Source organism: Gallinula chloropus, assembly GCF_964237585.1.
Source record: "Gallinula chloropus genome assembly, chromosome: 29".
NCBI classification, from domain to species: Eukaryota; Metazoa; Chordata; class Aves; order Gruiformes; family Rallidae; genus Gallinula; species Gallinula chloropus.
The window spans coordinates 1313349-1341207 of NC_140114.1; the positions used below are offsets into that span (position 1 = coordinate 1313349).

The following is a 27859-nucleotide window of genomic DNA, read 5'->3' on the forward strand; positions in this document are numbered from 1 at the left end:
CGGGGAAGGGTGAAGAAGACCCCGTGGGGAGCGGCCGGGGTCCGCGGCTGCGGGGTGTTCCCTTCCCCGCAATGAGTTTGTCCGGTCTCAGCCCCCCCAACACCGGCCAGCGTGTGATGGGAAGGGGCTGGGGGGGGGGGTGTCACAAACACCCGGTGCCCGCGGTACCCCCACCACTCCAGGACACGATCCCCAGGCGATGGCTGCCCCCACCCCCTGCTCCATCCCCAATTCCCACGGGTGGGAATATCACCACCCACCGCGGGGCGGCCCCACCAGCAGCCGCTGGATGCCGGGGGGGTGTGTGTGGGGGGGGGGGGAGGCGGGAAGGAAGGAGTTAAGCTCGGTGTGGATGATAACGGCCCCTTTGTGTCACCGGGGGGGGGGGGGAAGGAGAGACAGGGAGGGGAGTGGAGTGGGGTGTGGGGGGGGGGGGGGGAGGGAAGGGCTCAGCCCCGCCGCGGGGGGGAAAAGCCACTCATCTCCGTGGGCGATGCTGGCGGTGCTGGCCGTGCTCTGCGGCGCCGTGAGGGTGGCGGCGGGGGGGGGGGACACGACGGGGGCCACCACCACGACGGGGGCCACGACCGCCCCGGCGCTGACCCTGGCGGTGGTGTTACCCGAGCGGAACCTCACCTACCCGTGGGCTTGGCCACGCGTGGGTCCAGCCGTCCGGTTAGCCGCCGCCGCCGTCAACTCCCGGCCCGATTTACTGCCGGGCATCACCCTGCGCTGGGTGTTCGGCAGCAGCGAGGACGGGCACGGGGTCTGCTCGGAGATGGCCGCCCCGTTGGCCGCCGTCGACCTCCGCTTGGCCCATCACCCCCACGCCTTCCTGGGACCCGGGTGCGTCTACACGGCAGCGCCCGTCGCCCGGTTCACCAGCCACTGGCGGCTTCCCCTGGTGACGGCGGGCGCCGAGGCCCACGGCTTCGACGACAAGCGGGAGGAGTTCGGCCTCACCACCCGCGCCGGCCCCAGTCACCGCAAACTGGGCGAACTGGGCGTCCAGCTCCACCGGCGCTTCAACTGGACCCGCCGGGCGCTGCTGGTTTACTGGGATGAGAAGGTGGACGACCGGCCCTACTTCTTCGCCGCCGAGGGGCTGTACGTCCAGCTGCCCACCCTGCGCAACCTCACCGTCATGGACGTGGTGTTCCGCGACGGCGGCAACTTCTCCTTCATCATCCAGGAGATCAAGCAGAAGGGGCGCAGTGAGTGCTTTGGGGAGGGGGTGTGGGGAGGGGGAGCCACACACATACACATAGGTGGGGTGGAGGGGGGGGATTGGGGAGGGGGAGCCACACACATACACATAGGTGGGGTGGAGGTGGCGGGGGGGAGGTTACCCGGTGCATGGAGTGTGCTGTGGGGAGGGTGGGATGGGGCTGTGAGGAGGGAGATGCTGGTCCGGTGGGTATATGGGGTGGGGGGGCGTGGGGGTGGTTCTGTATGGGTGTGTGTGGCTCTGCGAGGAGGGGTGTGGGTGTGCCCGGGTGTGCAAGGCTCTACACGGGTGTGCAAGGCTCTACACGGGTGTGCAAGGCTTTGCACGGCTGTGTGAAGCTCTACACATCTGTGCAAGTCTCTGCATGGGTGATCAAGGCTCTACACGGGTGTGCAAGGCTCTACATGGACACACAAGGCTTTACATGGGTGTGCAAAGCTCTACACAGCTGTGTGCAAGGCTCTACACGGGTGTGCAAGGCTCTACATGGGTGTGTGAGGCTTTACACGGGTGTGCAAGGCTCTACACGGGTGTGCAAGGCTCTACATGGACACACAAGGCTTTACATGGGTGTGCAAAGCTCTACACAGCTGTGTGCAAGGCTCTACACGGGTGTGCAAGGCTCTACATGGATGTGTGAGGCTCTACAGAGCTGTGTGAGGCTCAACATGAGTGTGCAAGGCTCTACACGGGTGTGTGAGGCTCTACACGGGTGTGCAAGGCTCTGTATGGGTGTGTAAGGCTCTACATGGGTGTGTGAGGCTCTACATGGGTGTGCAAGGCTCAACATGGATGTGTGAGGCTCTACACGGGTGTGTGAGGCTCTACAGGGGTGGTCCAGGCTGCTCACAGCAGAACACAGGCGCACACGGGTGTGGGCACCCTACACGGGTGTGTGCACCCTACATGGGTTTGCACCCTACATGGGTGTGTGCACCCTACATGGGTTTGCACCCTACATGGGTTTGCACCCTACACGGGTGTGCACCCTACACGGGTGTGTGCACCCTACACGGGTTTGCACCCTACATGGGTTTACACGGCTGCCCACGGACACGCAGCGTGACCCCACACCCGTGTGCTGCCCCAGCCCCACTCCCTGACCCCCTCACACCCCCCCACCCCCCCCATGCCACCCCACCCCGCTGCCTCAGGCTGGCTCCATCCCCACCCCCCCCGGTGGGACCCCCCTGGGTGGCAGCGGGCGCGGGTGGCGGGGGGTGGGTGGTGTCCGTCTGTCCCCAGCCTCCCCATCTTGCTGCTCGGCCTCCACGGGGGCTGCGCTGGGGTCCCGTGGTCCCAGGGGGTGGCACAGCCGTGGCTCATCCCAGGCAGCGCCCTGGGGGTCCCTGTGGCACCGTGTCCCCCGTGCTGAAACGCACGGTGTGTGTGGGGGGGGTCAGCAGGGCACGGGGAATCCATCTGTGCCAGGATCTGGGCTGCAGGAGGAGGAAACCCAGTCAGGAAAACAGGAAACCTCAGCCTGGCGCCCGGGGCGGAGGGCAGAGGCGGGCAGGGCACGGGGAGGGGGGCACAGGCAGCAGGGGACACCCCCCCCGCACCTCCCCAGCACCCCACCCAGCAGCGTGTCCCGCTGCGTGTCCATTCCCCCATCACACACTGACCAGGACCAACCCCCCCTCCCCACCACCTCAGGATGCTGAGCTGGGGTTTTGGGGTCCCCTCAGGGCTGGGAGGGTGGGATGGGGGGGTTCTTGGGGGGGGTGCCATGAACCATCTCCCCCCCCCCATTCCCCCCCCCCCAGTCATCTACGTGTGCTGCGCCCCGGAGACGCTGCGGGAGCTGATGCTGGCGGCGGGGCGCGAGGGGCTGACCGGGGGCGACTACGCCTTCTTCTACATCGACATTTTCGGGGCCAGCCTGCAGGGCACCCGCTTCCCCGAGCCCCAGCGGCCCTGGAAACGGGGGGACAGGCACGACGCCAGCGCCCGGCAAGCCTTCCAGGTGAGCCCGGGGTGGGGGGGCTGGGAGTGTATGGGAACCCCCCCTGGGCATCCCCCCATCAATGTGGACACACAGGGTGGGGGTCTCTGTGTACATGGGAACCCCTCTGGGCATCCCCCCCCAATGTGTACACACCCCAAGGTGAGCCCGGGGGGGGGTGCTGTGAGTATATGGGAACCCTCCCTGGGCATCCCCCCCCTCAATGTGTATGCACAGGGTGGGGGTCTGTGTGTACATGGGAACCCCCCTGGGCATCCCCCCACCCCCCAATGTGTATACCCAGGGTGGGGGGTCTGTGTGTACATGGGAACCCCACCCCAAGCATCCCCCCACCCCCCAATGTGTGTGCACCCCAAGATGAGCCCAGGGTGGGGGTCTGGGAGTACATGGGAACCCCCCTGGGCATCCCCCCCCCCAATGTGTAGACACCCCAAGGTGAGCCTTGTTTGGGGGGGGGGGTCTGTGTGTACATGGGAACCCCCCCCAAGCATCCCCCGCCCCCCAATGTGTACATCCCCCAGCATGGAGGGGGGGGTGGGTAGGGGGGCTGGGGGAGCCCCCCCCAGCCCCCCCCACCCCGTTCCCTCTGCTGCTGGTGGCAGAGGAAGGAAATGGGGTTAATGGCTCCAGGTCGCGGCTCCGGCGCTGCCTGGAGCAGAGACAGGGCAGGAGGATGGGCAACCCCCACCTGGGACCCCCATCCCTGAGGGGACCGGGCAGGGTCCCCATCCCCGGAGGGGTCCAGCTGTCCCCACCACCACCCACTGTCCCCCCCCCACCCCAGGCTGTGACCATCATCACCTACAAGGAGCCCGAAAACCCCGAGTACCGGCCCTTCCTGGCCCGGCTGAAGGAGGAGGCACGAGCCCACTTCAACTTCTCCATGAAGGACGGCTTGGTGGGACACGGGGTGGGGAGGCCGGGGCACGGCCTGGAGATGGGGATGAGGGGACGTGGGGTGGGCCTGGGGACAAGGGGATGGGGCTGGGGAGATGGGGATGTGAGGTGGAGCTGGGGACAAGGGGACAAGGGGTGGATCTGGGGAGAGGCGGGTACAGGGTGGACCTGGGGTCAAGGAGAGAAGGGATGGAGCTGGGGACAAGGGGACAAGAGGATGTGGGATGGACCTGGGGACAAGGGGACACAGGATAGACCTGGGGACAAGGGGACACAGGATGGACCTGGAGACAAGGGGATGTGAGATGGAGCTGGGGACAAGGGGACAAGGGGGCACGGGATGGAGCTGGGGACAAGGGGACGTGGGATGGAGCTGGGGACAAGGGGTGGATCTGGGGAGAGGGGGGTACAGCATGGACCTGGGGTTAAGGAGACAAGGAATGGAGCTGGGGACAAGGGGACAAGGGGATGTGGGATGGACCTGGGGACAAGGGGATGTGGGATGGAGCTGGGGACAAGGGGACACGGGATGGACCTGGGGACAAGAGGACAAGGGGATGTGGGATAGAGCTGGGGACAAGGGGATGTGGGATAGAGCTGGGGACAAGAGGACAAGGGGACATGGGATGGAGCTGGGGACAAGGGGACAAGGGGATGTGGGATGGAACTGGGGGCAAGGGGATGTGGGATAGAGCTGGGGACAAGAGGACAAGGGGACATGGGATGGAGCTGGGGACAAGGGGACAAGGGGACATGGGATGGAGCCAAGGGCACAGGACAGAGCCAGCGCCGCTGTGGCCGCGGGGCTGCGGGATGACCTGTAGCCCCTGGGATCTGGGGGCAGGGGGTGGTGTGTGGTTGAGGGGGACACCCAGCTGCCCCCCACCCCCGAGCCGTCCCCGCGGTGCCTCCAGATGAACTTCATCGCGGCCGCCTTCCACGACGGGGTGCTGCTCTACGCCCAGGCCGTCAACGAGACGCTGCAGCGCGGCGGCTCCCTCACCAACGCCTCCGCCATCACCCGCCAGATGTGGAACCGCACCTTCTACGGTGAGCCCCGGCCCGGACGGGGGCAGCCCCCACCCCAAACCCCACCCTCCCCGCTCCCCTGGGTGATATGATGGGATCAGAGTCCCACCGTGGGCTGGGGATGTGCTCCCACCCCCCCACCCCAGCCCCTCACCCTCCGTCCCCAGGTGTCACCGGCTTCCTGAAGATCGATGAGAACGGGGACCGGGAGAGCGACTACTCCCTGTGGGACATGGACCCTGCCCGAGGGGACTTCCAGGTGAGCCCCAGCGCGGGGGCAGCCGGTCCCAGGGGGCGGCCGGGGGCCCCTTCCCACCCATTTCTTGCCCCCCCCACACCCCACCCCCCCCAAGATCGTGGCCAACTACAACGGCACCACCAAGAAGATCCAGATGGTGCCGGGGCGTGAGATCCGGTGGCCGGGGAACGTGGTCCCCTCTGATGTCCCCCCCTGCGGCTTTGATAACAGCGACCCGCTGTGCCGCAAAGGTGAGTGGTGTTGGGGTGAGACCCCCCCACCCCCACCCCAAGCACCCACCAGCCCCTCACCGCCCTCCCCTCGCTCTGCAGCCAGCCTGTCCACCCTGGAGGTCCTGTCGCTCGTGGTCAGCCTGATCCTCCTGGCCATCACCATCACCTCCTTCTTCATCTACAGGTTAGGGCTCTGAGGGACAGCTGGTGGTTGGTGGGGGGTTTGGGGAGGGGGTCCTCACCTCACCCTCCTGGCTCAGGAAGCTGCAGCTGGAGAAGGAGCTGGCGGCCGAGCTGTGGCGTATCCGGTGGGAGGACGTGCAGATGAGCAGCTTGGAGAAGCACCTCCGGAGCGCGGGCAGCAAGCTCACCCTCTCCTTGGTGAGCGCCCACCCGGGTTCCCAGCCCTTCCCCAGGGATGGGGAGGGACCACCGGGCTCACCCCATGTCCCCATTCCCCAGAGGGGCTCCAACTACGGCTCGCTGATGACCACGGAGGGGCAGTTCCAGGTCTACGCCAAGACGGCGTATTACAAGGTATGGGGGTAGCCACAAGGTATGGTGTATCCACACCCCCCCAACGGGCACCCACCACCCCAGCCAGCACCCACCGCCCACCCCGTGTCTCCCCAGGGCAACCTGGTGGCCGTGAAGCACCTGAACCGCAAGCGCATCGAGCTGACGCGCAAGATCCTGTTCGAGCTGAAACACGTAGGTGGCTCCGTGACCCGCGTCCCCCCCGGGGTGGGGTGGGATGGGGTCCTGGCCCCACCCCCCTTGCTCCCCACTCCCTCCCTTTAGATGCGGGATGTCCAAAATGAGCATCTGACCCGCTTCATCGGCGCCTGCACCGACCCCCCCAACATCTGCATCCTGACCGAGTATTGTCCGCGCGGGAGCCTCCAGGTACCACCCTGGCTGGAGCATCTTCCCAGCATCAGGGCTGCCCAGAGCTGCTCTGCCTGGGGTGGGAGGGATACCTGGGGTGGGGAGGGACAGTGATACCATCCCCCCCCCGTATCCTGGGACCATCCGTGGTGGGAGGACAACAGCATGACCCTCACACCCCCAGGACATCTTGGAGAACGAGAGCATCACTCTGGACTGGATGTTCCGCTATTCCCTCACCCATGACATCGTCAAGGTAACCAGGAGCTTCCCACAGGGCACCCAGTTCCCTTGGGGGGTGGGGGGGGGGAGGATCCCCTAGTCCCACGGTGGGGGCGGGTGAGGACACACAGCCAGGTGTGACCTCCCATGGCCCTGCCAGGGGATGCAGTTCCTACACAACGGGGTGATCGTCTCCCACGGGAACCTCAAGTCCTCCAACTGCGTGGTGGACAGTCGCTTCGTGCTGAAGATCACCGACTACGGGCTGGAGAGCTTCCGCGTGGCCCCCGACAGCGAGGACTCCCACGCGCTCTTCGCCAGTGAGCACCCTCCTCCTCCTCCTCCTCCATCCAGGAGCAGCCCCTTCCCCAGGGCTCCCTGCCCAGCCTGAACCCCTCCCCATCCCTGGTGCCACAGAGAAGCTGTGGACGGCACCCGAGCTGCTGCGGATGGAGTCGCCGCCGGCCCGCGGCACGCAGAAGGGGGACGTTTACAGCTTCGGCATCATCCTGCAAGAGATCGCCCTGCGCAACGGTGTCTTCTACGTGGAGGGGCTGGATCTGAGCCCTAAAGGTGAGGGGAGGGGTGGGGTGATGGTGCTGGGGGTGTGTTGATGGGTGGTTGGACCAGCTGATGAGTGGTTGGACCTGCCAATGGGTGGTTGGACCAAGTAATGGGTGGTTGAACCTCCTGGTGGGTGGTTGGACCAAGTGATGGATGGTTGGACCTGCCATTAGGTGGTTGGACCAGCTGATGGGTGGTTGGACCAACTGATGAGTGGTTGGACCTGCCAATGGGTGGTTGGACCTCCTGGTGGGTGGTTGGACCAAGTGATGGATGGTTGGACCAGCTGATGGGTGGTTGGACCAGCTGATGGGTGATTGGATCAACTGATGAGTGGTTGGACCTGCCAATGGGTAGTTGGACCTCCTGGTGGGTGGTTGGACCAAGTGATGGATGGTTGGACCAGCTGATGGGTGGTTGGACCAACTGATGGATGGTTGGACCTGCCAGTGGGGGTTGGACCAGCTGATGGGTGGTGGGACCAGCTGATGGATACTTAGAGCTGCTGTGTTGGGTGGTGGGACCTGCTGTGACAGGTTCTTGGACCAGCTGGTGGATGGTTGGCCTCCCTGATGGGTGGTTGGACCTGCTGGCAGATTATTGGACCTGCTGGTGGGTCATTGGACCTGCTGATGGGTTACTGGGTCAGATGATGGATTGTTGACCTCGCTGATGGGTGCTTGGACCTGCTGTGATGGGTGCTTAGACCTGCTGTGATGGGTGCTTGGCCTCACAGAGATCATTGAGCGGGTGAAGAGTGGGGAGCGCCCCAGTTTCCGCCCCTCAGCCAACGTGGGGTGCCACATGGAGGAGCTGGGCCAGCTGATGCAGCACTGCTGGGCCGAGGACGTCCTGGAGCGCCCCGACTTCAACCAGATCAAGGTCCAGCTCCGCAAGTTCAACAGGTACCCCTGGCTCCCCGAGCCCTGAGGGTGATGGGTCACCCCAAAAAAGGGTCCTAGTGAGGGTGCTCACCCCCCTCTGCCCCCAGGGAGAGCAGCAGCAACATCCTGGACAACCTGCTGACGCGCATGGAGCAGTACGCCAACAACCTGGAGGAGCTGGTGGAGGAGCGGACCCAGGCCTACCTGGAGGAGAAGCGCAAGGCTGAGGCTCTCCTCTACCAGATCCTGCCCCAGTGAGCACCCCGGGGGGGTGGTCCTGTCCCCCTGTGTCCCCCCCTCCCCACCCCGGGACACCTTGCATGGCTGGGGACCCCCCAGATGGCTTGGGGTGGGGGGTGTTTTGAGGGGCTGGGGATGCCGTCGGGCTGCTGCATGGCATGGGGACCCCAGCGTGGTTCAGGTCTGGGGGTGTTTGGAGGGCTGGAGACCCCAAAGACCCCCTGCCGTGGCTCCCTGGGGCTTGGGGGTACCTGAAGGGACCAGGGAAGACCCCAGACCCCCAGCACAACTTTGGGGGTGGGAGTCCTCATGAGAAGCAGGGCCAACCCCCATCCTCCAGCGTGCCTCAGAGCTGGGGGTGGGGGGGTGTCCTTACAAAGCCAAACACCCCTGAGAGACCCCCCCAAGCACAACCACAAGCTGAGGAGAGGTTTTGGGGGGGCTGTGCTCACCCCTTATTCCCCCCCCACCCACCCCCCCAGCTCGGTGGCGGAGCAGCTGAAGCGGGGGGAGACGGTGCAGGCCGAGGCCTTCGACAGCGTCACCATCTACTTCAGCGACATCGTGGGCTTCACGGCGCTGTCGGCCGAGAGCACCCCCATGCAGGTGGTGACCCTGCTCAACGACCTCTACACCTGCTTCGACGCCATCATCGACAACTTCGACGTCTACAAGGTGAGGACGCGCGCGCGGAGGCCCCGGCCGCGCGTCTCTACGCGCGCGCGTGGGGCACGTTGGGCAGCCCAGAGTGGGCGTAGCACCCATGGTGTGTCCCTGGTTGGGGGTGGGTGGGTGTCTTCTTCCCCCCCACACCATCACAACCCCAGGTGGAGACCATTGGGGACGCCTACATGGTGGTGTCGGGGCTGCCGGTGCGCAACGGGAAGCTGCACGCCCGCGAGGTGGCCCGCATGGCGCTGGCGCTGCTGGACGCCGTCCGGTCCTTCCGCATCCGCCACCGGCCCCAGCAGCAGCTCAAGCTGAGGATCGGCATCCACACCGGTCAGTGGGGACGGGGTGGGATGGGGATGGGGATGGGATGGGATGGGATGGGTACAGGGCATCCACGTGGGTCAGCAGGGATGGGATGGGATGGGGATGGGAACGGGGACAGGGATGGGGCATCCACACTGGTCAGCAGGGACGGGGTGGGATGGGGTGGGGATGGGAATGGGGATGGGTACAGGGCATCCACATGGGTCAGCAGGGATGGGATGGGAACAGGAACAGGGATGGGGATGGGGCATCCACACTGGTCAGCGGGGATGGGATGGGGATGGGATGGGAACGGGGATGGGATGGGGATGGGTACAGGGCATCCACATGGGTCAACAGGGACGGGATGGGGACAGGATGGGCATGGGGATGGGGCATCCACATGGGTCAGCAGGGATGGGCTGGGATGGGGCTGGGGCTGGGATGGGGATGGGAACAGGGACAGGGATGGGGCATCCACACAGGTCAGTGGGGATGGGGTGGGATGGGGATGGGGATGGGGATGGGGATGGGAATGGGGCATCCACATGGGTCAGCAGGGATGGGGTGGGAGGGGGACAGGGATGGGGTCAGGGAGAGAGATGGGATGGGGACTGAGATGGGGATGGGATGGGGATGGGAATGGGGATGGGATGGGGACGGGGATGGGATGGGGATGGGGACTGGGATGGGGATGGGATGGGAATGGGGACAGGGATGGGGATGAGGCATCCACACAGGTCAGCGGGAGCAGGGACAGGGATGGGAACAGGGATGGGAACAGGGATGGGGCATCCACATGGGTCAGTGGGAATTGGGACAGGGATGGGGATGGGGACAGAGATGGGGACATGGCACCCAGATGGATCCGTGGAGGGATGTGGCACCCACACATACCAGCAGGGCCGGGGCACCCCATGGGGTGGGAACACACCCAGCCCTCCCGCGGAGCCCAGGGACTGGGGAGGGGACGCCAGGGGGTGGGATTTCCCCAGTGAGGGGTCAGGCCCGGGGCTGCTGGGGGCGGGGGGCTCACTGGGTGTCCCCCAGGACCCGTCTGTGCCGGTGTGGTGGGGCTCAAAATGCCCCGGTACTGCCTCTTCGGGGACACGGTGAACACGGCCTCGCGCATGGAGTCCAACGGGGAAGGTGAGGGGCGGCCGGGCACCCAGGGGAGTGTCAGGGGGGGCACCCAGGGGTGTTATCAGGGGTGGGCACCCAGGGGAGTGTCAGGGGGGGCACCCAGGGGTGTTATCAGGGATGGGATGGGCACCGAGAGGTGTTATCAGGGGTGGGATGGGCACCCAGGGGGCTGTCAGGGATGGGTACCCATGGATGTTGTCAGGGATGGGCACCCAGGGGGCTGTCAGGGATGGGCACCCAGGGGTGTTATCAGGGATGGGATGGGCACCCATGGGTGTTGTCAGGGGTGGGATGGGCACCCAGGGGGCTGTCAGGGATGGGTACCCATGGATGTTCTCAGGGATGGGCACCCATGGGTGCTGCTGGGGCTGTGTCTGGATCCAGCACCCATGGATGGTGTCAGGGATGGGATGGGCACCCATGGGTGCTGCTGGGGCCGTGTCTGGATCCAGCACCCATGGGTGCTGCCAGGGATGGGATGGGCACCCGTGGATGTTGTCAGGGATGGGATGAGCACCCAGAGGTGCTGCCAGGGATGGGATGGGCACCCAGGGGTGCTGCTGGGGCTGTGTCTGCATCCAGCACCCATGGGTGCTGCCAGGGATGGGATGGGCACCCAGGGGTGCTGCTGGGGCTGTGTCTGGATCCAGCACCCAGGGGTGCTGTCAGGGATGGGATGGGCACCCAGGGGTGCTGCTGGGGCTGTGTCTGCATCCAGCACCCATGGGTGCTGTCCCATCCCAGCGCTGAAGATCCACATCTCCGCGGTGACCAAGGCCGTGCTGGAGGAGTTCGGCTGCTTCGAGCTGGAGCTGCGGGGTGACGTGGAGATGAAGGTGACCCCCCCTGACAGCCCAGCCCCCCCACCCCTTCTTCCCTGAGGGCTGCCCCCGTGGGGTCCCCCCAGCCACATCCCCCCCTCTGCATCCTCACCCCGCAGCTCTGCTGGGGCGATGGCTCCCTGCACCCCAACCCCTGTAGCAGTGGCCCCCCCACCCCAACCATGGAAGCAATGACCCCCCCCTAGCCCTACCCCCAGGGCACTGGCCCCCCCTGCACCCCAACCCCTGCAGCAATGGCCCCCCCACACCCCAACCCTTGAAGTGATGCCCCCCCCAACCCTTGAAGGACCCCCCTGCAGCCCAACCCCTGCAGCAATGGCCCCCCCACACCCCAACCCTTGAAGTGATGCCCCCCCAACCCTTGAAGGGTCCCCCCTGCACCCCAACCCCTGCAGCAATGGCCCCCCCACACCCCAACCCTTGAAGCAATGGGCTCCCCCTGCACCCCACCCCCCAGGTCAATGCCCCCCCCCGCACCCCTGACCCCAGCCCCGTCTCTCCACAGGGCAAGGGGAAGGTGAGGACGTACTGGTTGCTGGGGGAGCGTGGGAGCAGCACCCGGGGCTGACCCCTCCCCCAGCCCCCCCAGCAACACCCGGGGCCCACGGGGCTGTTCCCAGCACCGTCAAGACCCCCCCAGGCTGGAGCCAAGTGGGGGGCACCGCCAGCAGCCGGGGGCTGGGTGTGCCCCCCACCCACTTCATGCTCCCCAGGCTGAACCCCGACAGCTCCCGGGGTGGTGGGGGTGGGGGGGGGTCACACACCCCATCCCCAAGCAGCACCCCCCCCCCAGCCTCACCCATGGGCACTGGCGGAGGAGCGGGGTGGGGGGATGGGGTGGGGGGACGGGGACACCCCCAGACCCGGCGGGGGGGGTCAGGAGAGCTCTAATTTTGTAATAAAGCCTGTGTGTACGCACTCGGATGTCCCTGGGGTGTCCCTGCGCCTGTCCCCCCCCCCTGCACCCCACATGGGGTGTCCCCAGGTGCCCTGTGCCCCCGGGGCAATGGGTGACACACTGGGGGGTCTCTGGGAGCGGCCGCAGCCCCACAGCGGCTGCAGGGAGGTGGGGGGGGATTCGGGGGGGGGGTCCTGCGAGGCCAGAGGAGCCAGGGTGGGGGCTGTGACGGGTACCGTGGGCAGGCTGGGGGGGCCTGGGTGGGGTCTGGAGCACCCATGGGTGCGGGGCCGTGCCCGTCCTGGGGGGGCTGGGGGGGATCCCGACTGTGCACACCCCAGGCAGGATCCGGGGGGGCCCGGGTCTTGTTGGCCCCGGGGGTCCCTGAGGGTCCCGGGGAGTCCCAGTGGGGCTCGGGGAGTCCTGGCTGAGCCCGTCCCAGGGAGTCCCGGGGGGTCCCTGGGGGTCCCGGTCCTATGGGTCCCGGGGGGTTCTAGTTGTGCCCATCCCGGGGGCGGCCGGGGGGTCCCAGCAGGTCCCGGCCGAGCCCGTGCGGGGTCCCGGGGGGTCCCAGAGGGTCTCGTTCGTGCCGGTCCCGGGGTGTCCCAGGGGGTCCTGGCCATGCCCATCCCGGAGGGTCCCGGGGGGTCCCGACCGAGCTCGTCCCACGGAGTCTCGGGGGGTCCCAGCGGGTCCCGCTCGTGCCCGTCCCGGGGGGTCCCGGGGGGTCCCGTCCGAGCCCGTGCGGGGTCCCGGGGGGGTCCCAGGGGGGTCCCGGGGGTCCCGTCCGAGCCCGTGCGGGGTCCCGGGGGGGTCCCGGGGGGGTCCCGGGGGTCCCGGCCGAGCCCGCCGGGGGTTCCCGCGGAGCCCCGAGGCTCCCGGCCCCGCCCCCTCCTCCTCATTGGCCGAGCAGCCCGCCGCGGCCCCGCCCCCCGCAGCCGGCCGGCCGCGCTGTCACTCCCAGCCGCATCCCCGTTGCCATTGGCCAGCGGGCGGCGGGGGCGGGCGCTTCCGGCCGCCGCGCGCTTCCTCTTCCCGCCGGGCCCTCCCGTCCGTCTCTCAGTGACTTCCGGTCGGTGGCGCTGGGCGGGGGGCGCGGAGCCGCCGCTCCCCTCCCCCGGCACCGAGACCCCCCCCCGGCCCCGGCCCCGTCCCGCCGCCCGGCCCGGCCCAGGCCCCGGCGGTGGCCGCAGCGCCCGCCCCGCGCCGCGCCGCGCCGGGGGACCTGTCACCCCTCCGGTCACCCCGCTCCCCCCCCCCCTGCCCCGGGGCCGCTCCCCGGGGCCTCCCGCTCCCGGGGGCTCCTCTGGCTTCGCCCACCGGGACCCCCCTTTCCGTCCCGGGACCCCCTTCCCCGCAGCTTCCCCCCTCCCCACCCCCATCGCACCCCTTCCCCTCCCCCCCCCCCGGGACCCCCCTGCAGCCGCCGGGCCCGTAGGGCCCCCCCAGGGCACGACCCCCCGGCGCGGGCACAGGCCGCGGGCCCAGGCCTGCCCTAGTCAAAGAGCAGCCCCCCCACTCCCGCTGAGGGGCTGCAGACCTCTATCCCCCTCCCCCCCTCCCCCCTGTACTCCCCCAGCCCCTGAGTGGCAGCCAGGGCTGTCCCCGCTCCCCCCCTCCCGTCCCCCCTCCCCACCCCTCCCTGCAGCAGCTGCGGGTGCTCCGTGGGGGGGTATTTCCCATTAACACCCCCCTCCCCATCCTCCCAGCAGGAAGAGCTGGGTGGGGAGGGGGATCACCAAGCAAAAAGCACCCCCTCCCCGTCCCCCCTTCCCCCCCCCAACCCAACCGAAGGGGGGGCTCCTCTCAGGCCAAGCCCCCTGGATAGGGGCTGCCCTCCCCCCTCTCCTCCCCCCCCTCCCCAGCCATGGAGATGCAGAAGGGGAAGGGGGGAACGGCAGGAGGAGGAGGGAAGTTGCTGGTCTCCACTCTTCTGGATGCCAAGGATGAGTTGGAGGAGGTAGGTGCTGGGGCTCAGGGCAGGGGGGCTCCCAGGGGTGGGTTTCTGGAGCTCACCTCACGCCTGAGCACCCCCAGGACTCATCTGTCCAGTGCCTGGGAAACTCTCTGACCAGTATTCACCAGTCCCCCCCATTACACAGCTCTGGCCTGCTTCCCATTGGGCTTTTCTTCCTGTGCTGGGAGAAGAGAGTGTGGAGCTTTAACAGCTGGGGAAGGTTTGGGGTCTCCAAAGGATAACTGGGAATAACCACTGGAACCAGTACAGGCTGGGGGGAGCTGCTGGAGAGGAGCTCTGAGGAGAAGGACCTGGGGGTCCTGGTGGGTGACAGGGTGGCCATGAGCCAGCAGTGTGTCCTGGGGGCTGAGAGAGACAAGGGGATCCTGGGGGCATCAGGAGGAGTGTGGGCAGCAGGTGACAGGAGGGGATCCTCCCCCTCTGCTCTGCCCTGCTCAGGCCCCACTGGAGTGTTGTGTCCAGGGCTGGGCTCCCTGGGATCAAACAGCCAGGGATCTCCTGGAGAGAGTCCAGAGGAGGGACAGAGATGCTGAAGGGCCTGGAGCATCTCCCCTGGGAGGAAAGGCTGAGGGAGCTGGGGCTGTTCAGCCTGGAGAGAAGAGACTGAGAGGGGATCTGATCAATGGGGATCAATAGCTGAAGGGTGGGACACAGGGGCCATGGGCAGCCTCTGCTCAGTGTCTGTGGGGACAGGACAAGGGGTGATGGGCTCAAGTTGGAGCACAGGGAGTTCCCCACCAATCTGGGGAAGAACTTTTCCCCAGTGAGGGTGAGGGAGCCCTGGGACAGGCTGCCCAGGGGGTGTGGAGTCTCCTTCTCTGGAGAGATTCCAGCCCCATCTGGACACCGACCTGTGTGCCCTGTCCCAGGGACCCTGCTCTGGCAGGGGGTTGGACCCCATGGGCTCTGGGGGTCCCTTCCCACCCCTGTGATCCTGTGATATGATTCCCAGTGTGGAGAGGAGCTGGTGATGCAGGGACCAGGGTGATGCAGGCACATCCCTCTGTAATGTGGGTTTGCACCCCCCTTGCAGTGTCAGCTCAGCAAGATCTCAGGGCTCTTCCTACCCCCCCTGGAAGGGGCCGGTTTCCCCAGTGCCACAGATGCTCTGGGGAGCTGCTGGACCTGTGGGAAAGGCCAAGTTATTTATTGTGTGATGGAAACAAATGTATTTAGAGCTTGGGCAGTGGTGCAGAGAGGAGAAAAAATACCACTCTGGATTAAGGTTGAGGGAGAAAAACAGGGTGGTAGCTGGAATGAGGAGGTCTCAAGGTCTGGAAACTGTCCTGTGCTATTTGGAGGGTGTTTTTATTCTTTCAAAGCACTTGCTGGTCTCCCTGTGTGTTTTGGGTCCTGGCCAGGTCTGGACAGAACGTTCCCAGTATGGAGCCCGTGCAGCTCTGTGAGCCTGGCATGGCTGAGACCTTCCATGTGGCTCCAAAATCATCCCCAGGTTACCAAACCTGGTTGTTTTTCCCCCCATTCCTGAGAGCATCTGGTCTGGGAAGGAGCTGCTGCTGTGGCTGAGTGCAGGTTTGGTGATGCTGAGGTACCAGGGCACCCATGGGTGCCTGAGGAAGGCAGGGGAGACTGGCTGGAGAGCTGTCAGGAGAGAAGGACCTGGGGGTGTTGGGTGGCTGCAGGATGAACAGGAGCCAGCAGTGTGCCCAGGGGCCAGGAAAGCCAAGGGCAGCCTGGCTTGTGTCAGGAATAGGGTGGCCAGTGGGGCTGGGGAGGGGATTGTGCCCCTGGACTGGGCACTGGGGAGGCTGCAGCTCCAGTGTTGGGTCCAGTTCTGGGCTCCTCAGCATCAGAAGGACATTGAGGTGCTGGAGCAAGTGCAGAGAAGGGCAACCAGGCTGGGGAAGGGGCTGGAGGGCAAATCCTCTGAGGAGCAGCTGAGGGAGCAGCACTGGGTTGGGAGGGACCCCAAGGGTCCCAGAGCTCCAACCCCCTGCCACAGGCAGGGACACCAACCTCCAGGCCTGGAGCTACACAAGGTTGCCCAGGGCCCCAGCCAACCTGGCCTTGAACACCCCCAGGGACGGGGCACCCACCCCCTCTCTGGGCAGCCCCTTCCAGCCCCTCACCACTCTCTCTGGACAGAACTTCCCCCCAATCTCTCCTCTCCCCCTTCCCTCCTCCAGCTTCACCCCATCCCCTTGTCCTGCCATTATCCACCCTTTAACAAGCCCATTCCCCTCCTGTTCCTGGGGTCCCTTCAGGGACTGGGGGGCTGCAGTGAGGTCCCCCCACAGCCTTCTCTTCCCCAGGCTGACCCAGCCCAGCTCCCTCAGCTCAGGGTGCTGTGGAGCTGCTGGGTGACAGGCTCTGGGGACGTGGGGCTGGCTCAGCCTGTGCAGCGCCGTGTCTTGGCCTCCTACCAACATGACGTCAGCATGACGTCACTGAGCAGTCACACCTTTGCTTTCTGGCCCTTTGAGTGGTGTCAGAGGAGTGTTTAAACCCCAAACCTGGGAATAACAGGAGGTTGATCCAGCTGTAGCTTCTCCAGCTGGCAGGAGGGGCAAAGCCTTGACATGAGCCAAGAGCGGCTGTTGCCTCACCGGCTGTTTCTCTGTCCCTCCAGGTGTTTGGCTGGTTGTTGAAGGGGCCTCTGCTCTACCTTGGTTTTGGGTGGGGTGTGCTCATGTCTCTGTGTTCTTCCCAGTTCAGGATGTTTCTCCTTCTCTTCCTTCCAGAGGCTGGAGAGATGTGTGGGCATCGTGACTTCGCTGACCAACGGGCTGTCGGAGAGGGAAGCCAACGATGCCCTCAATGCTCATGTGAGTGTGGAGCCCTCCAGGGATGGGAATTCCTGCCTGGAGGAAGGAATTCCTGCTGTGTTCTACCCATGTAGAGCTCTGTGGGGGGGAGAGGACAGGAGAGCTACTAGTGAGGTGCAAGGAGCAGCTGGATCCGAAGGGAGCCTGATGTGCTCTCCTGGCTCTCACTGTCCTGGATCCATAGAATCATGGAATGGTCTGGGTTGGGAGGGACCCCAAGGGTCCCAGAGCTCCAACCCCCTGCCACAGGCAGGGACACCAACCTCCAGGCCTGGAGCTACACAAGGTTGCCCAGGGCCCCATCCAACCTGGCCTTGGACACCCCCAGGGACGGGGCACCCACCCCCTCTCTCCATGGGGAGCTGCTCCAGCCCTCTGAGCATCCCCGTGGCTCCTCTGCCCCCTCTCCAACAGCCCCACATCTTCCTTGTGTTGGGCCCCAGCTCTGGACACAGGACTCCAGCTGGGGAGGGCAGAGCAGAGAGGGACAATCCCCTCCCTGTCCCTGCTGCCCCCCCTCTGCTGATGGAGCCCAGGATCCCATCGCCCTTCCCAGCTGCAGGAGCCACTGCTGCTCATGATAAGTTCCTCATCCAGACTCCCAGAGTTCTCACTCCTTGTCCCCTCCCCTATTTGAAAGCTGCCCCACAGGGTGAGTCCTTCCTCAGATCTGCCCACATCCTTCTCCTGTACGTGTGTCACACGTGGGGTCTGTCCCTGCACTCTGGGGCTTTGCTTTTCTCCTGTATTTTTAGACTCCTCCACTGCTCCCACCAGCCTTTTCCTGGCTGCCAAACAACCAGCCCCCTGAAAAGGGCAGGTTCAGCCTTTCTGTTGAGGGATGGAGCGTTTCTTTCCAACTCCATGGAGCCTTAAGATCCCTGCCAGGGAGCTGCAGACGTTACCGTATAAGGAGAACCCTGGTGTGACATATTCATGGGCTCTCAGATGTGGTGGGTGCATTTTTTCCCTCCCCAGAACACCTTGGGCTGTTGGGAGTCAGTGGTGCAACGTTGCCTTCCCTTACTGGGAAAAGGTCAGCAAGCCAGGCTGGGGTTCAGGACTCTCCCAAAGGTTTTCCCACGGGATGAACAGGTGGTAGGAAAGGCTGAAGGGAGAACTGGTGACTGGTTGCAGGGCAGGGCTTGGGGACCTGCTGCTTGTTCTTCTCCAGGGGTTTGTTGCCCCCTTCAGTGATAGAATCATAGACTCATAGACTGGGCTGGGTTGGGAGGGACCCCAAGGGTCCCAGAGCTCCAACCCCCTGCCACAGGCAGGGACACCAACCTCCAGGCCTGGAGCTACACAAGGTTGCCCAGGGCCCCAGCCAACCTGGCCTTGGACACCATGAGATACCATAATGTGATGCAATTAAAATCACCAGGGTGGGAGAGGCTGTGTGTTGTCTCTATTCCCTTGTCATCCCACTTGGAATTCCTTCCAGGCTGCTGGGTGCCTGGTTGACCCATTGGGTGGGCTCCAGTCTCTTTCCTCCTCCTGGCTCTTCACCTTCCTGTAACATCCCATCTCAGCCCCTCACCACTGTGTTTTTCTTTCTCAGATATGCAAAGGAACCCCCCAGCACGAAGAGATCTGCCTGGGTCTTTTCACCCTGGTCTTGACTGAACCTGCTCAGGCTCAGAAGGTAAGAGTCATGGAGCCACAGGGGTGGGAAGGGACCCCAGAGCCCATGGGGTCCAACCCCCTGCCAGAGCAGGGTCCCTGGGACAGGGCACACAGGTCAGTGTCCAGATGGGGCTGGAATCTCTCCAGAGAAGGAGACTCCACACCCCCTGGGCAGCCTGTCCCAGGGCTCCCTCACCCTCACTGGGGAAAAGTTCTTCCCCAGATTGGGGGGGAACTCCCTGTGCTCCAACTTGAGCCCATCACCCCTTGTCCTGTCCCACAGACACTGAGCAGAGGCTGCCCATGTCCCCTGTGTCCCACCCTTCAGCTCTTGATCCCCATTGATCAGATCCCCTCTCAGTCTCTTCTCTCCAGGCTGAACAGCCCCAGGTCCCTCAGCCTTTCCTCCCAGGGGAGATGCTCCAGGCCCTTCAGCATCTCTGTCTCTCCTCTGGACTCTCTCCAGGAGATCCCTGGCTGTTTGATCCCAGGGAGCCCAGCCCTGGACACAACACTCCAGTGGGGCCTGAGCAGGGCAGAGCAGAGGGGGAGGATCCCCTCCTGTGACCTGCTGCCCACACTCCTCCTGATGCCCCCAGGATCCACCAAAACCTCCCCCATGAGGGATTATTCTTCTTTAGCTCTCCAGGCAGTTGGGAATTCAGAGTTTGGGAAGTTTTGTGTCTCATGGAGGCATCAGAAGGTGCCTGGCCAGGACACTCAGCCCTGAGCAGTGGTTATTGTAGCAGGGCAGTGACTTTGCTTGGACCATTCCTGCTGTTCTCATGTCCACGTGGCACAGGGGCCACAGCAGATGCTGCCACCTGGGAAAGCAGTTTAACCAGCTTCTTTCCCCCTTAGAATTCATCATTTTTTCACTGTGGGAGGCAAATAACTGTCTCTTTAAGAAGCTATGAAGCTTTTCCCTGGTTCAGTTTTGGTTTTAGAGGCCCAGATTGGTTTTACCTCCTGGAAACCAGATGCTGAAGAGAAACAATCACCTCAGCTCCAGAGGAGGAACGTGTTCAATTCCCAGAGCAAATTGCTTTCTAGCACTTTGTGCCTCTATTATAATTTCCCAGCCTGGATTTAATTTTTAAAATAACTCTTTTTAACACCTCTGCAAACTGGTTTTATCATTTTTTTTTCCTCTTTAAATTGGGGTCCATTTTCCCTCCAGGAAGATGAAGGGTTTGTTATCCAAAGTGCTTGGATGTGGATTTGATGGTGTTGCTACAAACTGGAGGTGCTTGGGGAGGGAGTTGTGAATAAGCCTTTATTTTAGAAGCCAGGTTGGTTTGTAGCAGCTCTGGGGAAAACCAGAGGCACTGTCAGAAGGGCTGTGTGGGGTGAGAGGTGCCCCAGGGAGAGGGGTCCGTGTTTGGATGGGTTTGGGTGAAGGGTTGAAGCTCTTGGAGCTGCTGGGGTCTGCAGCAGGCGTGGCTGAGTGGCGTGCCATCAGGGCTGCTCTGTAAATCCCAGGGCTGTGCTGGCCTGAAGGTGACTCATGCAATATTCTCTCTTGATTTAATCACTGCTGAAGGGCAGAGCTTTCTCCACCAAAGAGACAGACCCTGTGCTAGCTCAGACTCACCAGCTTGGAAAAGACCTTTAAAGTTCAGGCAGGAAAGCCAAGGGCAGCCTGGCTTGTGTCAGGAATAGGGTGACCAGTAGGGTTGGGGAGGGGATTGTGCCCCTGGACTGGGCACTGGGGAGGCTGCAGCTCCAGTGCTGGGTCCAGTTCTGGGCTCCTCAGCATCAGAAGGACATTGAGGTCCTGGAGCGAGTGCAGAGAAGGGCAACCAGGCTGGGGAAGGGGCTGGAGGGCAAATCCTCTGAGGAGCAGCTGAGGGAGCTGGGGGTGTTCAGCCTGGAGAAGAGGAGGCTGAGGGGAGACCTTCTCCCCACCTCCCCTGCCCTGCCAGGAGGGTGCAGAGAGGTGGGCGATGGTCTCTTCAGCCAGGGGACAGGAGATGGGACAAGGGGCAATGGGCTCAAGCTGCCCCAGGGCAGGGTCAGAGCAGATGGGAGGGGAAAGTTCTTCCCTGGCAGAGTTGTGGGGCTGTGGCACAGGCTGCCCAGGGAGGGGCTGAGTCCCCTTCCCTGGGGGTGTTTAACAGAGGGGAGATGAGGTGCTCAGGGAGCTGGTTCAGCACAGGATGGGAACGGTTGGACCTGAGGAGCTTAAAGGGCTTTTCCAACCTGGGGATCCTGTGATCGAGTCCAACCCCTCCTGTCCTGTGCTAACCCATCTCTCTAAGCTCCCTGTGCTCACAGCTGCCTTGGCATTGCTGGATCCCTGTCAACCCAACTGTACAGCCCAGAAATCACCTCTCAAAAGCAGAACATGCTTCTCCCAGCCCTGCTTGCAGTGGTGGCACCTTCTCTCCTTCACCAATCCTGCCTCGTTCGCTGAGCACAGGGTTTGTAAACCTGGAGAGGCTGAATCCAGCCAGGATTCAGAGTCCAGCCAGGATAAACCTGCCCAGTGCATCCCCCTCTGCGGTTCCCTCTGGGACAGGGGAGTGATGGGGCTGAGGGCACCCATCTCCCTTGCTCCCAGCTGCTGCCAGACCCCGACGCCGTCTGCGGGGTGGCAGACTGGGGGTCTGAGTTGCTGCTCATGGCCATGGTAATTAGGGGTGGCTGGTCCTCCTGCTCTGTCAGATCTGCTCTTTGGAGCACGTTACTTTGCTCAGGGAGTAATTGGATCTGCTGGGCTCTGATGTCATCTGGTGCTGCCACCTGCCCTGTGTGCAGCCAGCGGGGGCAGGAAGCCGTCAGTGATGTTCTCCCAGGCTCCTTGCCTTCTCTCCCTGCCTACAAAGAGGGGTTAGTGCTTGCCTGACTGCTCAGGCGTCTTGTGAGACTCTTGAGACAGCTCTGAGGTGGTCACCCAGAGCTCTGTGGGGAGCCCATGGGTCCAGGATGCTGAGCCCAGCCAGACCCCACCAGCCGTTCCCACCCCTGGCCGTGGGTGAGGACGTGTGACAGAGCATCTCACCCGGTGTGGCTGGTGTGGAAGTCATCCAGCTCTGACCCCTCCAGCTTCACCACCCAAAGAAAAGCTCACCCCCCTTTTTTTGGGGGGGGTTGAGCTGCCCCATACCCTCCCTGACCCATTAACCCAAGGGTGGCCCAGCTTTCCTCTCTCTCAGCAGGAGAACCCAGGTCTCCCCCCCCAGCGTTGCTGTCCTGACTCTGCCCAAGCAAGATGAGCTCAGAAAACTCACCCAGCTGTGAGGAGGGACTCTTGACCTCCTCCAGACATCCAAGTGCCACCAGCCCAGCCCTGAGATCTCCCTCCTCCACCTGCCACCCCTCACTTTAATTAACACTCTGCTCTGGGATCAGAGTGCACAGAGCCCTCCCTGACACCTCCCCCAGCCTCTGTCCCCTGTGTGCCTCCTCTGCCCTGGTGCTGAGCAGGAGGAAGCCTTTCTCCTCCACTCCAGGGCTGTTTTCTTTTCTCCTTTTCTTTTTTTTTTTCATCCTCTTCATTTAAAAGGACCATTTATCATCTGTCCCTTCCTGTTAATTAAGCTGCCTGTGTGAGTGGTGGCTCCAAGAGCAGAGAGGAGACGATGGATTCTCCGTAGCCTTGGCAATAATCAAGAAATCCAGGTTTTCTCCCCACCCCCTTAGCTGGTGGAGCCCTGGAGATCCTTCTGCTCCCAGCACTTTCCTTTAGATTATTGCTTCCAAGCACTTTCCTTTGGATTATTGCTTCCATCCTTGAGCTGGAGGCCAGTTAGTCCAGTCTGACCCATCTAAGCTGCCCTGATAAAGTGGGATTTGTTCTCCTCTGGCCAGTTGTACTTTGGGCTGAGGCTCAGCCCCATTGTAGGTGCAGTTTGGGATCTGGTTTCCTTATGGGATTTGTGGAAATAGCATGGTGAGCAAGGTGAAGAGCTGCCAAACCTCATGAGGTGATAGGATTACGGTGTCCTTCCTACCAGGAGTTAAATACTCAACCAGAAGTAAAGCCCTTGGAGTTTAGCTCCAAGCCTTGCTCCTCAGTTCCAGTCTTGCTCCTCAGGGTGCTGCCAGAGTCAGCCTGGCTGGTTGGGAATTCATCCACACTGTCAGAGCTGCATCACTTTGTGGCTTTAAGTGGAGATGTGGATGGTGCATCTCACACACATGTGGTGGAAAACCAAAACCTGGGTGTGTTCACCCATAAAAAAGCAGGAATTTTGGAGTGTGGAAGCTACAGAGCCCCAAGGAAAGCTGCTGAGGTGAAAGATGTTCATCTCATTGCTGCTCCTGAGGGTGCAGAAATGCACCTGTCTGGGGGAGGGATGTGCTGGGGGGGTGATGGCAATCTGGGGTCACAGTCCTGGGGTCACAGTCCTACCACTGAGTGTGGGAGGTAAGATCCAGGCAGGGTGTGAGCCCTGACAATGCTGGTGTTGGCCAAAATTACCTAAATCTTCATCCAAGGCTGGAGCAGACCCAAGGGGAAGTGGTGTCCTGTGTGCTGGACCAGCTCTGTCCCCCCTGGGATGCTGGACCAGCTCTGTCCCCCCTGGGATGCTGGACCAGCTCTGTCCCCCCTGGGATGCTGGACCAGCTCTGTCCCCCCTGGGATGCTGGACCAGCTCTGTCCGTCCCCCCCGCCCAGGATGCTGGACCAGCTCTGTCCCCCCAGGGTGCTGGACCAGCTCTGTCCCCCCAGGGTGCTGGACCAGCTCTGTCCCCCCTGGGTGCTGGACCAGCTCTGTCCCCCCAGGGTGCTGGACCAGCTCTGTCCCCCCTGGGTGCTGGACCAGCTCTGTCCCCCTGGGTGCTGGACCAGCTCTGTCCCCCTGGGTGCAGGACCAGCTCTGTCCCCCCTGGGATGCTGGACCAGCTCTGTCCCCCTGGGTGCTGGACCAGCTCTGTCCCCCTGGGTGCAGGACCAGCTCTGTCCCCCTGGGTGCTGGACCAGCTCTGTCCCCCTGGGTGCTGGACCAGCTCTGTCCCCCCTGGGTGCTGGACCAGCTCTGTCCCCCCTGGGTGCTGGACCAGCTCTGTCCCCCCTGGGTGCTGGACCAGCTCTGTCCCCCTGGGTGCTGGACCAGCTCTGTCCCCCTGGGTGCTGGACCAGCTCTGTCCCCCTGGGTGCTGGACCAGCTCTGTCCCCCCGGGATGCTGGACCAGCTCTGTCCCCCCGGGATGCTGGACCAGCTCTGTCCCCCTGGGTGCTGGACCAGCTCTGTCCCCCTGGGTGCTGGACCAGCTCTGTCCCCCTGGGTGCTGGATGCTGCAGGGAGCTGTGGTGTGTTCCTGGCCAGGTACTCCTCTTCTGTGTGGAGACTTTGAGTCTGGCTCTGCTTTGTGGGTATTAATTTGGCATTTCAAAAGCAATTAGAGGCCCCACAGAGTCTACACCTCTTGGATTGGGGGGTTTTTTTTGTTTGTTTGTGCCTTTTTTCTTTAATATTTATTCTTCTTCTCCGTGCTGTGTGACAAAGGGAGGGAGAAAAAGCCTGAGCACAGGGAGTCTAATTAAAGAGATCTTTTGAGGCCTCATTAACTCCCCAAAGGAGGATGCAGCCACCAGACCCCTGCTCTCTGGAATATCATGACATTTACTGGCATGAATTAACATTCATGCAGAACCACTTAGCAAATGACTTCCTAATCACCCTCCACCCCCTGCTGTCCTGACCGGAGGGGAAGGGATAACTGGCACCTTTGCTCTCTGGCCAGTGTTTTGTCTGGCTGCTGGTGGCAGAAGAGTCCTTCCTGAGTCCTTCCTTTGCCCTACTATGGTTCCCTCTTCCCATAGATGGTTCCCTCTTCCCATAGAATCATAGAATCCCAGACTGGTCTGGGTTGGGAGGCACCCCAAGGGTCCCAGAGCTCCAACCCCCCTGCCACAGGCAGGGACACCAACCTCCAGGCCTGGAGCTACACAAGGTTGCCCAGAGCCCCATCCAACCTGGCCCATAGAGCATCCCCACGAACCCACTGGTTTGGATCTCAGGCAGCTTGCCTGGATTTCTGTCCCAAAACAACCACTTTGGGGTCAAGCCATCTCCAAATCAAGCTCTGCCTGATCTCAGAAGTGTTGCATGAGCAGGAAGTGGGTGGCACAGGGACCATCCACCCCCATTCCCATGTCAGCTGTGTTGAACCAGCATCAGTGGGCCTGTGGGCATCTGCAGAGTGGTTCCTGTTGTCACTGGTGCCAGGGAGATCAGAGCAGTGGGGGGCCTGAAGCCACCTGGTTATGACTTTATTACTCAATCCTTGCTGAAGGGTCATTGTCCATCTCTTCTCTCCAGCCTTGGTGTCTCCAGAGCTGTGGCAGGGTGCAGGGAAGGATGGGGTGAGGGCACAGGGACACCCCAACAGTGTCCACTCAGGAGTGAGACAATCTTTTGGACCCACCTGTTGATTTCCAACATCCTCAGAGGGTGGATGTCTCTCCCTGGGAGATCCAGGTCACCCCACAGGAGTCCCCCTGCCTTGATGCTCTGTCCCTGAGAGTCACTTATTGCTGTTATCTGGTCAGGTTTGATAAACCCACCCTACATTTTCTCATCTGTAATCATCTCCTGCTCTTCTCCTCCACCACAGTGCTACAGGGACTTGGCACTGGTGAGCAGAGATGGCATGAACATTGTTCTCAACAAGATCAACCATATTCTCATGGAGAAGTACTTGAAGCTGCAGGATACCTGTCGGACCCAGGTGAGGAGAGGGTTTTCTCCCCTAAAATTGCTCCTTTCACACCAACCAGAGGATGAGTGGAACGTGGAGAGCTTGGAAGGGGCAGTCAGCACTGGTGGAGCCTCTTTGCTCCATGCTGGGGGCTGGGAAGGGAAACGTGGTGGCAAATTGAGCCCAGTGGGATGAGGTTGAACAGGGCCAAGTGCAGAGTGCTGCTCATGGGACACAACCACCCCAGCAGCTCCAGGCTGGGGGAGACTGGCTGGAGAGCTGTCAGGAGAGAAGGACCTGGGGGTGCTGGGTGGGTGCAGGATGAACAGGAGCCAGCAGTGTGCCCAGGGGCCAGGAAAGCCAAGGGCAGCCTGGCTTGTGTCAGGAATAGGGTGGCCAGTAGGGCTGGGGAGGGGATTGTGCCCCTGGACTGGGCACTGGGGAGGCTGCACCTCGAGTGCTGGGTCCAGTTCTGGGCTCCTCAGCATCAGAAGGACATTGAGGTCCTGGAGCGAGTGCAGAGAAGGGCAACCAGGCTGGGGAAGGGGCTGGAGGGCAAATCCTCTGAGGAGCAGCTGAGGGAGCTGGGGGTGTTGAGCCTGGAGAAGAGGAGGCTGAGGGGAGACCTTCTCCCCAACTCCCCTGCCCTGCCAGGAGGGTGCAGAGAGGTGGGCGATGGTCTCTGCAGCCAGGGGACAGGAGATGGGACAAGGGGCAATGGGCTCAAGCTGCCCCAGGGCAGGGGCAGAGCAGCTGGGAGGGGAAAGTTCTTCCCTGGCAGAGTTGTGGGGCTGTGGCACAGGCTGCCCAGGGAGGGGCTGAGTCCCCTTCCCTGGGGGTGTTTAACAGAGGGGAGATGAGGTGCTTGGGGAGCTGGTTCAGCACAGGATGGGAATGGTTGGACCTGAGGAGCTTAAAGGGCTTTTCCAACGCTGTGCCTCTGTGAGGAGGTGTGGGGGAGGCTGTGGCAGGAGCTGTGCTGATCTCTCCCTCCTCCCAGCTGGTGTGGCTGCTGCGGGAGCTGGTGAAGAGCGGGGTGCTGGGCGCCGACGGCGTCTGCATGACCTTCATGAAGCAGATCGCAGGTGAGTGGTGCCACAGCAGTCAGGTGGCTGCTCCTCTTGGGCAGGCTGGGTGCTGCCAGCACCGTACCAGGGCTGTCACATGGTGTCACAGCCTGTGCTGCCACACAGGCAGGTCCACACAGGCTTCCCCATACCCAGCACCAAGCCTGCCCCAACCTGTCTGGTGAGGAAATCCCTCCAGGGGGGATAGGGAGGTGGATAAAGCTTCAGGAGCCCCTTGCTCCCAGCAGCCTCTACACAAAGGTGAATGCAGAGAGAGCCAGGAGGCTTCTGCCAAACACTGGAACAGCCAGGAAGCACGTTGGCTCCTGTCACCTCCAGCTCTCACCCTGAGAGCACTGGGATCATCCTTAATCCCTCTGGGACACCGGGAGCCGTGCGCGCGGCTCCTCTTTAACTCCTCAGACATACAACAGGCTGTTCCACCCCACACGAAGCCAGGGGCTGCTCCAGGGAGCTGGTGCAGCCTGTGCCATAGCCTGGAGCATGTTTCCCCCCCCTTCCCAACCCCAAGGCCTTGGTGTCAGCACCCCCCAGCCCTGCACACATCCACACGCCTTTCCGGCTCCACAGGAACGGCGCCTCTTCCGTGTTCCCTCCTGACGTCCACGAAGGAAGAATGAACATCCCCACCAGAAAAAAACCTGACTTTGGGCTTTTATTGTCCACTCCTGGGCCAGGGGGCTGGGCAGCCTGGGCTGGAAACTGCCATGTCTGCTCTTTTAAAGGGGAGGAAGAATGGAGAAGGGAGGAGACGCAGCGCTGAGCGCAAGCCAAGCCGCCCCTGGGGCTGCTGTCCCAGTGTAAACACAGAAGGGTTTTAAAAGCTCTGGTGAAGGCATCCCTTGTTTCCCCTTGGTTGCACCTCCCCGTTCAGGGCCCCTTCTGTTCTGGAAAGATGCCACTGTCTCACTTCTCATCGTTCTTATGATGCTTTCATTGTTAGGAATCCATTGTTTTGGGGGTTTGGTGGTGCCCCTGTGAGCAGGAGTCCCGCTCTGCTCCCACCCCCGTCAGCTGAAGGCTCCAGCTCCCTGCTGAAGCCTCGTGCTGAGGGCTTGGCCTTTATTTGAGAGCTTGGACATTCATTGACTCATAGAATGGTCTGGGATGGAAGGGACCCCGAGTTAACATGAGCAGCAGTGGCTCTGGCAGCTGGGAAGGGCGATGGGATCCTGGGCTCCATCAGCAGAGGGGTGGCAGCAGGGACAGGGAGGGGATTGTCCCTCTCTGCTCTGCCCTCCCCAGCTGGAGTCCTGTGTCCAGAGCTGGGGCCCAACACAAGGAAGATGTGGGGCTGTTGGAGAGGGGTCAGAGGAGCCACAGGGATGCTCAGGGGGCTGGAGCAGCTCCCTTATGGATAGAGGCTGAGGGAGCTGGGCTGGGTCAGCCTGGAGAAGAGAAGGCTGTGGGGGGACCTCACTGCAGCCCCCCAGTCCCTGAAGGGAGCAGAGGAACAGGAGGGGAATCAGCTTGTTAAAGGGTG

General features: G+C 62.9%; 2 protein-coding genes across 2 annotated transcripts in view; both read left to right on the forward strand.

The window, feature by feature from the left end:
• Nucleotides 1-493: 493 nt before the first annotated feature.
• Nucleotides 494-12168, forward strand: NPR1 (natriuretic peptide receptor 1; the record flags this gene model as incomplete). Its single annotated transcript, XM_084276794.1, has 21 exons — nucleotides 494-1214; nucleotides 2995-3194; nucleotides 3979-4092; nucleotides 5006-5141; nucleotides 5288-5379; nucleotides 5474-5609; nucleotides 5691-5775; nucleotides 5852-5972; nucleotides 6054-6128; nucleotides 6225-6302; nucleotides 6393-6497; nucleotides 6664-6735; nucleotides 6862-7021; nucleotides 7119-7274; nucleotides 8002-8170; nucleotides 8257-8403; nucleotides 8872-9064; nucleotides 9217-9391; nucleotides 10415-10513; nucleotides 11252-11343; nucleotides 11855-12168. The coding sequence occupies 21 exons, from the start codon at nucleotides 494-496 to the stop codon at nucleotides 11915-11917; spliced, it is 3189 nt and encodes a 1062-aa protein (XP_084132920.1). The 3' UTR covers nucleotides 11918-12168.
• A 1770-nt stretch (nucleotides 12169-13938) lies between these two features.
• Nucleotides 13939-27859, forward strand: part of INTS3 (integrator complex subunit 3) — a 43563-nt gene continuing 29642 nt past the window's right edge. The window contains exons 1-5 of the mRNA XM_084276936.1: nucleotides 13939-14207; nucleotides 16928-17011; nucleotides 18573-18656; nucleotides 25205-25318; nucleotides 26289-26373. Of these exons, the coding sequence (XP_084133062.1) occupies nucleotides 14115-14207; nucleotides 16928-17011; nucleotides 18573-18656; nucleotides 25205-25318; nucleotides 26289-26373 (460 nt within the window). The 5' untranslated portion in view covers nucleotides 13939-14114. The remainder of the gene's footprint in view (nucleotides 14208-16927; nucleotides 17012-18572; nucleotides 18657-25204; nucleotides 25319-26288; nucleotides 26374-27859) is intronic.